Genomic DNA, 12,619 nt, shown 5'->3' with positions numbered 1-12,619 from the left:
GGTCTTATCTTCCCTTTATCCCAGCTGGGCATTTCTTTTCCTCCCTATCTTCTGGAAACTTCTATATCTGAAAGCTCTTACTTTGTAATTATTACTGTTATTGTTTCTGTAGTGGTTTTTTCAGTCACATCAGCTGTCTGATCTGATTGACTAGCAGTGATGCAGGAATATGTGGCCAAAGGTGAAGGAGAGGATAGGCTAACTTCAGCAGCAGACTTAGACCAGCTAAAACTGAAGGCAAAATGACATTCTTAGACACGGACTTAAGTGTCTAAGCATTGAATTAAAACTAAGGGCCAGACCTGCAGAAAAGCTTGAACATGAGATCCACAAACATGCCTAAATGCTTCTGTGGATTCAAATGTTAGCAGTCAGTCTTAGTTTCTTAATGTTGTGCAGTGTTGGGGTTAAGACTTTCGTTTCACAGCCCTATAAGGTCCTTAATTTTACCTTTTAATCCTCCTCCTTCCATACAGACTTCTTTCTTCATGTTGGCTTATGTCAGAAAGGCGCTGTTTGATTCCTCCCACACACTGCAAACTGCAAGCCTCAATGAATATCTGGTTTCTACTGCTTCTTGTAATAGGCTATTTTGCCAGTAACTATTAGGCAGCACAGTACATTAAGCAATTCAAAGTAGTATCAGCATTTCTTTTTAATCACAATGATGCTTTGTTTTCTTTTAAACCTTGGTGCTTAATGCTGAATTTAATTGCCATTTAAGTAGATGCATTTATGTGCATCTACTGATACAATAATCAATCCAACATTGTCTTGTTTATTCTTAGTTTATTTTCACCTTACTGCGGTATTTTATTTTCCAAGTAAATTAAGCATCTAGTATAATGAACACTCAACTGCTGATTATTCTGTAGTGATACTGTCACAAAATTGTTTTTAAATTTAAACAGCATCAGAGAAATGTATTTGAGAGTGTCTGAATCTCTGAATTAAATGGTTGGTAATCTGAGTGTCTGTTGTTTATCCTTCCTTCAAGAAACCTTAGATTGGCATCCAGTTGACTGTGCTACAATCTTGAAAGGGAAGCATCGGAGCAGTTGAGTATCCTGGTTTTATTCTTCCACCCATTTCCTCTCTTCAAGCAGAGGCACTGCTCCAGTTCCACTTTCTGACATTATACCCATGTGAAGTTATTCTGTTTCTGCAGGATGTTTTTCTCCCAGTTGGGTCCTTTTGTCCTGGTTTTGGCAGGGATAGAGTTAATTTCCTTCCTAGTAGCTGGTACAGTGCTGTGTTTTGGATTTAGGACAAGAACAAAGTTGATAACACACCGATGTTTTAGTTGTTGCTAGGTAATGCTTACACTAGCCAAGGACTTTTCAGTTTCCCATGCTCTACCGACTGAGAAGGCTGGAGGTGCACAAGAAGCTGGGAGGGGGCACAGCCAGGACAGCTGACCCAAACTGGCCAAAGGGACATTCCATACCATGGGACGTCATGCTCAGTACATAAACTGGGGAAAGCTGGCCAGGGGGGCCGCTGCTCGGGGACTGGCCAGGCATGGGTTGGTGGGTGGTAAGCAATTGCATCATGCATCACTTGCTTTGTATATTCTTTTATTATTATTATTGTTGTTGTTGTTGTTATTACATTATTATTGTTGTTGTTATTTTATTTCAATTATTAAACTTTTTATCTCAACCCACAAGTTTTTCTCACTTCTACTCTTCCAATTCTCTCCCCCATCCCACCGGGGGCGGGGGGGTGGGGAGGACTGAGCGAGCAGCTGCGTGGTACTCAGTTGCTGACTGAGGTTAAACCACAACACCTTTCAATATAGAATCATAGAATGGTTTGGGTTGGAAGGGACCTTTAAAGATCATCTAGTCCACCCCCCTGGTGCCGCCCCCCCCCCCCCCCCCCCCCCCCAGCCCTGCTGTGAGCAGAGACATCTTCCACTAGACCGGGTTGCTCAAAGCCCCATCCAACCTGACCTTGAACACTTCTAGGGATGGGGCATCCACATCTTCTCTGGGCAACCTGTGCCAGTGTCTTACCACCCTCATCGTAAAACATTTCTTCCTTATGTCCGATCTAAACCTGCTCTCTTTCAGTTTAAAACCATTGCCCCATGTCCTGTCACTACAGGCCCTAGTAAAAAGTCTCTCTCTGTCTTTCGTATAAGCCCCCTTTATATATTGAAAGGCTGCAAGAAGGTCTCCCCAGAGCCATCTCTTCTTCAGGCTGAACAAACACAACTCTCTCAGCCTTTCCTCATAGGAGAGGTGTTCCAGCTCTCGGATCATTTTTGTGGCCATGCTAGTTTATTCCATAAAAGAAAGGTTATATTTGAATGTATTATTTGTGAGTACTGTGGAAACCACACTAGCATACTTAAGGTTGCTGTAGCATACAAGATTCCCTTCTTCAGGTCTTGTGGAGTCCTTCAATGTTTAGAGCTCCCAACAGATGTAGTATTCTTCTGCTGGTACTGGAAAGGACCTAGCAGACTGTCATCTCATACTGGTGCCATGGAGCCTTTCTCCACATTGCCCCTTGTCGTAGCTACTGTCTCCCTGCTGAAAGAAATCAGAAAGCACAGATTTGGAGGGTAGAAACCCGCGGCACCGCAACAGTGAGAAGCAGCTGAAGTTAGGGTGAAAGCAGTGACCTCCTTTAGTGGCATGTTTTATATCTGAAAGATGTCTGACATAGAGTGCTGTATGGTCTCTGGAATATGTCTACTTCCTTCTCCTTCTGAAAAGAAGAAGAGGGGGTGGGGTGGGGGGGACATCTGAGGCCAGATTTGTCTATGCTGGCTGGTTCTGGCACAGTGGGCAAGACTTTCCCTAAGTGCAAATAAACTCTAATGGAAAATAGCTCTAGCAGTGGTTCTATTTACTATGTAGAGCTCAAGGTAGCAGTTATAATACCCCATAGCTGCAAATTTAATGTTCACTCTGCTTCATTGACCTTGGAAATTGGATTTGAATGGAGGCTGAAGCATTTATGCAAACCTTAATGATAGTGTTTGATCTTCAGTGACCTGGTAATGAGAAGGGCCCAAAAAGCTGAAGCAGGGTCAGTGTGCTATTCAGTATGGAAGGGTATGTGGAAGGCGGGAGCATCTTCTTCATGGAGATTATCCAAAATGCAGGTGAGGGGCTCAGTGCCAGTGGCTGGAGCGGGGCTGCTGGTCGCAGTCTGGGTGCCGGCTGTTGGGGGGCAGAGTGAGTGTCTGATCTGTTTCTGCGCATAGCTCCATGCAGAGGTGTTCTGCCGTTGAAGAAGGGACAACACAAAGGCCAGAACAAGTGGCCAGGGTAGACACACAGACCTGGTATGCGTGGAACAGTACGTGTGGCGTTCACTAGCATACCCCAAGCTGGACTAGCCAGGGAGTAGGAGGTCCTAGGTCTGGGCAAGGGTACCAGCTGGGGAGAGTGTCCATGACAGCATTCGGTGGGGACCCATGAGTGTGGGTTGCCTGTGAGATGAGCGTACGAGCGTCTGTTTGCAGCGAGCACCGCAGTGAACCAGCTGGTGAGGAGGAGACCTGTGGCATGGGTAGAAGAGCTCAGGATCTGGGCAGGGGTATCAGATGGACAGAAGGACCATACTGGTATCACTGCTGATACCATGCAGCTTGGTTTTATGGTTCAGTAGAATTGGAACCACTTTTTCAAGATAATTCCTGTTCCATTTCCTGTCAACCTCAAGTGGTTAGTTACAGTGAGTCTCTCCTAAAATCCATGGCTCAGATTTTTTCTTGACTTGTTTAAATGGACTGCCACGTGCATGCTCGTGAGCAGAAGTTGTATGCAAGCAAGTGGTTCTTGTCCATAGCAATGGGACAAAGCTGCAAGTTAAATCATCTTTAATGCTGTGGTCAGTATTTAATTAAGCATATTCAAACACGTATTATAAATGTTTCAGTAGCTTGTTACAGTTACTAGGTTTCACTGAAAACACTTTCACTAGAATTGTTTAGAGCTGATGTTATCCAATTAAATGACAAATTTATACTGAAATTGTATTTGGCTGTAAAATTATATTCCCATTAAATATGACATCTTCTTTTGCAGTGACCCATATGTGAAACTTTCCTTGTATGTAGCAGATGAGAACAGAGAACTTGCTCTTGTGCAGACAAAAACTATTAAAAAGGTATGTATATGCTTTTTTTTATTCTATTGTTTTGGAAATATTAAGAATACTGGAACACAATTCTATAACATAATACAACATGTATTTAAATGGTTGCATACATGTATAGCAACTGAATAATGTATTTTTTTTCAAACCAAAATAAGAAAACAAGTGCATGCATCTTCAGTGTGCGTGATCTGTTGACAGAAAAATAAAAGAGAAAAAAATCCTAGTATGTTGCATATTACTGTCTAAACCTTGGCTTATCAAATCTCATTACATCATTCACTGTTTCTTTTATCAAAGTCATATTTTAATGAAAGACATAGCTGAAATAAAGGACTAAGAAGCTCTGTTTTAATTATATTTTATTTGACTTTTAGAAAAAATGATCATTATTTAACGTTCCCTTTCAAAATTTCCATTTTCAAAATACTTTCCTAATATGGGAATTTAAAATAGCTAAATGACAGAAGATATGCTGTAAGAAAAGCCTGGAAATGCACTGAAAATGTTTTCATTTTTAATTAGAACCAAAATTAAATTTTCTTTGGTTTCTTAATTTTATTCCACACAAACAAAAATTCCACCAGGGGATATTTGTTATTATCAGGGCCCTAAGAATTTTTTTTTTTTTTTAATTTAGTGGTAGTGATGGCAGAGAGGAAAGAAGTCATAACCAGTATGAAAAGTAAAGGAAAAATAATGAGTTGTCATTTTTATGAAGATATTCAGAATCAACAATGATTCAATTGAAATCATTATTGCAAAACAGAATAGTGAGGAAAATTTTGTTACTGAAAACACAAAATAGAATTATGCTGTTCTAAAATCAGAACATTAGGTGTCATGAGAAAACCAATGTGAAATCCTGGAAGATTCAGGCAGAGCTTTTCACAGGACCCAGAGCATGTTTGATGTTGGAAAGTAAAAGTAATTTTTAAAAGATTTCCCGGTTAACTATTGGTACGTGTTTCATAATAGCATTTTTACATTCATTGACTCCTTTTAAATACGTTCTTTATAGCCCATCTAGCTTAGCTTTATGTAGAGATTTTTGACATTAAAATTTGTGAGAAAAATGTTAACTTTTCCAAAAAAGAGTACCTAGTTTGATGCTATAGTAACAATATGGACTGTGGCATTTTTTGTGTCCTTAAATAGGTTCAAGATTTATCGCCAATTCCATACAAGTATGTGGGAGGTTTTCTTACAATATGCATATCTTGTTTTTGTAGAGAGTGTGCTGCTTGTCATGCCATTTCCTGGGACGTAGTTGCACGGAGTCAAGTCCTGTTCTTGAAATCATATGAATGGAAAATGCTTAGGCTTGATAGGTCATTTTCAGGCTATTATAAAATACCTGGCTATTACAATTCTGGTATAATCTTAAGTAACATGTTCTTGCTGAAGTGCAAGATTGACTTTGATTGTCTTATTATGAATGGCAATATTCATGAGAAACTATTAAATCAGTACACCTGTGTCTGTGTACTGATAAATCTTTCTTAACATTGTAAAGGGTAGATGAATAAAATGAGTGTAGGTGAAGGTTTATTTTCTCATTTAAAAAATAATTTGGACCACTGTAATAATTTTGTATCAATAGCGATACGGGCTCAGACTTTACCAGCTACTAAATGGGCAACTCATTTCATCTGGAGAGAAGTCAGTGGAGGTCGGAGACATTTGAACAGTTGCACCCTATGAACAGTCTATGCATTTGCTTTCATGGGCTTGTTTGCAAAATATATGCTTCAGGATTCCTGAAAAATAATGGCTTACTGAAAAATAACTGTCTAGACAAGTCCAGTTCTTGTAGCGCTTGTTTATTGTCTTAAAATAGTATGGTAGCTTCCATTGACTGCGAATGCCTGAGGATGGGAGGGAGATTTTTCTCTTTCACCTTTCAATGAAATGGAAGAATTTCAATATGAGGTAGCGTGAGTCTAGATGGTCTAGATATTGGAAGGGATCTCTGGAGATCCTTAACTGTTCTGTTACTTTGTGACTAAAACTCAGGACAATTATGATAGCAGAGAGGATGTGAGGCAGATCATGAAGGTGCAAGGATCCTTTGACTTTTCAGAGAAATCCTTTGTAGCAAGTCTGTGAAATGGGGGGAGAGGAGATAGGAGGTGTGGCATGGATATAGGACTTCATTTTTTCCCCTTGCTTCTTAGGAAATAATGGTGACCAGATCCAGAGTTTTATTCAATTTCTGATCTCTTTTTTAAATTATTTTATTTAATTTTTTAATGAATTTCTTGATTCTTATTAGAATAACATTGTCCTTGTTTGAAAGGATGTTGCTGGTATAAAAGCATGATTACTAAAGACATGGCATATTCGGCTCCTACACATTTAAAATGTAATGGCTATAGTGCAGAAAGATAGGAGAGGTTGAAATGAGAGCATTAGATTGGAAATAAGGTTGTAACGTTACTGCTGATCTGAAGCAATACTTACCAGCTTTGGATCCATGTGAAAGGAAGATAAGAAGACTTCTGAGAAGACCACCATAAATTAAAAAAAATGTAGTAAAGATGTGAAAGTATTGATTGTATCAAGGAAGAGAGAAATTCATGGCTTTAGTGCTGCCCTAGGAAGAAAGAGAAAAAGGACAATGTTTGCACAACAACCCAACTGTAGACAGAGGACTGAGGAATACTGTGTTCAGTTTTGGGCCCCTCACTACAAGAAGGACATCGAGGTGCTGGAGTGTGTCCAGAGAAGGACAACGAAGCTGGTGAAGGGTCTGGAGCACAAATCTTACAAGGAGCAGCTGAGGGAACTGGGGTTGTTTAGCCTGGAGAAAAGGAGGCTGAGGGGAGACCTCATCGCTCTCTACAACTCCCTGAAAGGAGGTTGTAGCGAGGTGGGGGTCGGTCTCTTCTCCCAAGTAACAAGCGATAGGACGAGAGGAAATGGCCTCAAGTTGCGCCAGGGGAGGTTTAGATTGGACGTGAGGAAAAATTTCTTCACCGAAAGGGTTGTCAAGCATTGGAACAGCTGCCCAGGGAAGTGGTTGAGTCACCATCCCTGGAGGTATTTAAAAGACGAGTAGATGTGGTGCTCAGGGACATGGTTTAGTGGTGGACTTGGCAGTGCTAGGTTAAACGGTTGGACTTGATGATCTTAAAGGTCTTTTCCAACCTAAACAATTCTATGATTCTATGATGTATTCCTGGGATTGCATCTGCCTTTTTTCACTGTTTCTTGTAACTGTCACTTAAAGCCTGGACTTTCTCAGTCATTTCCATAATAGTAATATTAACTCATCTGTTGGAAAGTTCTAGTTAGTTGTTTCTGGTTTGAATTGTTAAATTTCATCTCAAGACTTCTGCCCTCAAAGCAGTATTCTTCCTATGCAATTTGCAATCTCTGTTTATTTCATAAATAGCAAACATCATTAGTATATCTTGATTTTGAGTTAAAATCATTAACAAAAAACTATTGAGCTAAGTCAATCTCGGGAGTGATTCTGAAAGATGCTGCCAATTATCACCTTCAGCTCTGTAACTTTTCTTTTAATATGACAGCATCTAACCCTTCACTAGTTTCTTATTTTTCTACTCATTTTTGTTTAATGGCTAACTTTCTGTGTGGCACTGTCTTGCAGGAAATGCCTTCAAGAAGGCAGAAGGGACTGCAGTATCCCCTTTTTATTCTCCTTTTACATTACCTGTGCAGTTGTCTGATATGTATCCTACTGTACAGCTGGACCTAGCCTTATGAAGTGCTTAGTTCCAGCCAAAGGGATTGTTGTGGCAACAAACGTATTGTTTCCTTACTCTGAAAAAATAAAGTTATCAGAAAAATTTCAGATTCACCTGGCATGATCTAGCTATGTTGAATTTCTGAGGCTTTTTGTTTTGATTTACCTCCCTCCACACATTTAGTTATTCCAACTGTAAAATTTGATTAATGCCTTGTGTTCCCTTTTGGAGCTCTGTTTTGAATGGCCTGCTAGAAATGCTCTCTTCTTCTTTCTGCAGTAGAAAAAGCCGTATTTGCTGTTTACCATCTTACGATCTTGTAAGATGCTTAGTATGTTTTTTAAATTCCTGCTACTAGGTTTGTGATTGTATGTGTCAATTCTTTTAAAAGTCTGGATGAAGTTTCCTCAATTTGACTGCACTGAGATCTGAAGACTTCACTTCTATATCAGTTGTGACAACTTCTATCTTTGTACTGATGCCTCTTAGTTATTCTGCCTTTCCCATATGTAATGTTAAACATAATTTCCCATATCTAAATATGCTTAGTCTCCCCATTGAGCTTCATTGCTTAGTAGCATCATTTCTTTCCGTGTCCTCGTTTTATTTATATGGTTGAAAAACCTTCTTTGTGTTTGTTCTAATATCCTGTGGAAGATCTAACTCAGCTTGACTCTTGGCAGTTCTTTATTGTACAATACTTGCCCTTTTTAGGATGTAGCTCTTTTTGCTGATGAGTCTTTTTATTGTTGTTTCCCTGCTAATATCCTTTATGAAGTTATTCATGCATTTATTTCTGGAGCCTTTCTTTACAAGTGTTTTTTCTTCTTTGCTAGGATTCTAGTGTTTGTACTTTCTGACTTGACCTATTAATTGTTTGACTTGTAAAGGTGGAAGAAATTTCTGCCATTTACCAGGGCATTTACCAAAAATTGTGCTGCCTAATACATCAAATATTTCCTGAAATTTGTATTTGTGGTTAAGCAGCATTCAAAATTAATTCATTATTGATGGACAGTAGTGCCCTCAAATTTAGTGTGAGACCATGCTCCATTTGTTAAATTACATGGAACCTCTCTTGCCAATAACAGTTATTCAACAATAACTTTGATGAATACAAGTATTTAAAAAGTAACTTTTTTCTTTCTTATTACTTCGGGGTTTTTTGCTGAACACATTTGTGCTCCTTAAAGGCAAAAAAGCTGAAAGTTTCTCTCTGCCCCCAACCCCTATCACTACCCTTCACCTACACTCATTCTTTTCATCTACCCTTTACAATGGTCTTTTCTTTCATGAAATATTTTCCTGCGCTCATAAGATTGTTTAGGATAAACAGGTAAAACTTTTCTGAGAATACAACTGTTAACCACCTGCATAGCTGTTTATATAGGTTTAGAGTTTGATCTTTTTTTATGCTATTATTTCCGTTTGTCCTCCTTTTTCCCCTTAAATCTTCTAGAACAGGGTTTTCAAATTTCAGTATTTGATTTCATTGATAATTAGTTATATATATGTTGGGTTGAGATTCAGCCCCAATTTAAAGGGGAAAGGAAGATGTACAGTTGTCAGCATGATGTGATCATACGAGTGCATGTTGAGCTACAATATGACTCCTGCATTTCCATTTTGTAGAGAAATGCAGTGTAGTGAGCCACTGTGTCCTGGACATGATAAATGTATTGTATCTATATCAGGGAGTTAAGATAAACAGCCAAGATTTTCCTTCTCTGCTATAATAAAATTTTGGTGGGTCTAGAGCCAATTTTTACTGTCAGCTCTTCTGGTAAATCTCTGCTATGTGAGAGAATGAGGGAATGATTTGGCATGAAAACAAAACCATTGGACTTATCATACTTGTTTTTAAACTTATCCAAATTTGAATTGCCCAAAATATTAATGTTTGTAGTTCTAATATCTTTTTTTATCAATTTATTATTTCATGCTTGAGCTCCCTTCAGATTGCAATCTATATGCATATTTTATTCTGTACATTTTATTCAGGTTATTAAAACAAAATTAAAATCCTTGGGGGATTTTAGGCTTGGGGGGAGATCAGGAAGAGTATCATATCTATTAAAAGGAAATAACCTTTCCTTTTGTTCTTCTTTCTTCTTTTTCTGTTTAATTTACAGTATAAATCTGTTCTTATTTTTTTAGCCCTAAAGTTGTCCTTGTGTTTAAAAATTTTTTTTTTTTTTTTTTTTTTTTTACCTGGGTTTAAATGGATCTTGAGACTGAAATGTCTTCAGGTTTTATTTCTATAGGTTCTCAGTGATTTGCATTTTACTCATAGAATCCTATTTATACTTAACATCTATTTTAGGATCATCTGACTCAAATATCCTCCCACGTTTGGTTTACTCAGAGAATTTCTAAATAATCTGGCAATATTTTTTTCAATTTTTTTGACATGCCTTTCTGTCCTTTTTTTTCCTAGAAAATTGTCACTTGCACATTTTGATGATTGCAAAATGGCAAACCTAAAGAAATTTTAGTATGTAAACATGTTTGTTTCTTTTCCAGACACTGAATCCAAAATGGAATGAAGAGTTTTATTTTAGAGTAAGTTTCCCTTTACTTGCAATCATTATTATAACATGTACAATTAATTACATGGCATTTTATAAAGTTGGGAAGAAGTTTATTTTTTTCATTTGTTGTTTATGTGTTTACATCAAAAAATGCTTGTCCAGATGTAATTGCTCTTCTGTTTCTGTAGTGATGGAATGATCAGCAGAAATTGGCATAAGGTTAATTAGAAATGGACTGTTTCACAAATTGAGATTTTATTTAGAGTAAGTTTTGAGTTAAATCATCTGACACAAAAAATTCTTTTTACTTGAAAATGTATTTTTAGCAGAGCATGTTTGCTGTGGTTTTAAAATGTCAATGCAGTGGTAAGTAATCAGAGTTACTTCCAAGAGCTGTATGAAATTTAAGTTATAATGGCAAAAAATAATGAAATACAAATGTAGAGAAAGAAGACAGAAAAAGTAATTTCTTTTGGCCTTTATGTTACTTGCCAAAAAGGTCAAAATATGCTCTTTTTTTGTAGTTTAATTTTAATCTTGCTAGATCTTGCTTAAAATGAAAACCAAATTATAGCTAAAACTGAGTGACTTTTATCAGAAAAAAATAATTTTAAATATTTGAAAGTGGTAAAGAAGGGGTTAAAATAGTGATTACCAAAACCAACATAATATAAATGAGAAGGGTGATAACAACTTTGTTATTTAGTTGCTGAAAATATTTTTCCAAAAAAGAATGACTTAATTCTAGTGCAGCTGTAGCTTTCACAAAAGAAGGTTAGGTAGAATTTCAGTGGTTTTTAAAATTTAATCTTAAACAGCTGCTTGAGAAAAGATGTCATTGTAAATTGTTAAAAACAGCTATCATATCGAATGTTGTTTATAGAGTCTTAGTAATTGACTCTTTTGCTAATAGGATCTTTTAGATAGATAGTTCCCACCAACATAATTGTTAATATACAGGTTTTTGAGGTTTAAGTGGAATTTTTATTTTTAAATGTACCAAATAGCTTTTCTAGGTTTTGCAACTAGGTAATACATATCTAAAATCATCTTCATCTAATGAAATCTTTGGTTTTTATAATGTAGTCAGAGGGGAAAATATGGACTTACACTTTTTAAGTTATGCAGAGTCCGTAGGAGCTGTCTTGACGCGAAATTACGACTGTGCCTAAGGTTTTCTATTTTCATCACAATGGTTTTTGATGTTTGCACACCTTTCATTATAGAGATATATATGGGATAACTTAAGCTGCCTGCCTGTAAAAATGCAGAGGAATTTTACTAGAAAGTCATTACCCTAGTAAGAGGGCATTTTATGGTGAAGTGTTCAAATGCCTTTGCCTTCAGCACAGAGGACAAATTACGTAGAGAGATTACCATCACGACCATTGCACAGGAAAGGGAAGTAAAAGAAAGTTTTCGACTATTTATCTATCTGAAGACATTTCAAGCTGTCCCAAATTTGATCCCAACTGCATACGTGATTCAGAAATCGGTGACCTCACCTCCGTAAGCCCATCTTTATGAATACTGGTCTCATAAACATGCTGAGTTGTAAGACAGACTGTAAGGAACAAATTCACACATTTTAAAGTGAAATATATTTACTCAGGCTTAAGCAAACTTGTTATGTATATTTGTGCTTATAATTTTAACTGATATTATTCAAGGTAACCTTTTTAATAATTTACTTTTCCCAGGAAAAGAGAATACACAAAACTGCCACAATTGTGTTGTTTAAACTACAGACATAGTTCATAGAAGCTCTGTTAAAACATCCTGAAAATCCTAAACAATAATGTGAATATATAAAGTAATGCATACCCTTTTTTGTGTGTCACAATTCTCTGATTTTCTCAAAACTGGGAAGTCCATCGCCACCCCCACAGAACTATCAGTCCGTTGTGGAATATTGTTTCTAAATTCTCTTAATTAAACAAGTTGGACATAGTAACCTGGCTTACAAAGTTTTTCTGAAAAAATATATCAAGTGGATCAAATACTATAGAACTTGTTTCTTGTTTAATAGTGGCTGTTTTGTCTTCCTGCCAGAGTTCTTTGTTTGTTTGTTTGTTTTTTCCTTTTAAATGTTGGCAGTCTTTCTGCTTAAATTTACTTCAATGTAAATAATTTTCTGGAGGTATAGTTGCTGTTTTCAAGTGTTGGAGAGACTTCTGTTGGGTTTTCCACAGGCATGTGTGATAAATGGGCTAGAAATGGTGAGCGATAGACAGTCTAAAATATAGATGATTGTGAAAT

General features: G+C 37.2%; 1 protein-coding gene across 3 annotated transcripts in view; it reads left to right on the top strand.

The window, feature by feature from the left end:
• The window catches only part of LOC143171866 (E3 ubiquitin-protein ligase NEDD4-like), a 203,522-nt gene that overhangs the window by 84,179 nt on the left and 106,724 nt on the right, over positions 1 to 12,619 (top strand). For all 3 annotated transcript variants that reach the window (XM_076360983.1, XM_076360982.1, XM_076360981.1), the window contains exons 3-4: positions 4,047 to 4,128; positions 10,353 to 10,391. In XM_076360983.1, coding sequence (XP_076217098.1) covers positions 4,047 to 4,128; positions 10,353 to 10,391 — 121 coding nt within the window. The remainder of the gene's footprint in view (positions 1 to 4,046; positions 4,129 to 10,352; positions 10,392 to 12,619) is intronic.

This window comes from Aptenodytes patagonicus, chromosome W (assembly GCF_965638725.1).
Source record: "Aptenodytes patagonicus chromosome W, bAptPat1.pri.cur, whole genome shotgun sequence".
NCBI lineage: Eukaryota > Metazoa > Chordata > Aves > Sphenisciformes > Spheniscidae > Aptenodytes > Aptenodytes patagonicus.
Note: the sequence above shows the minus strand (reverse complement) of the source record. Positions and strands in the feature narration are given on the sequence as shown.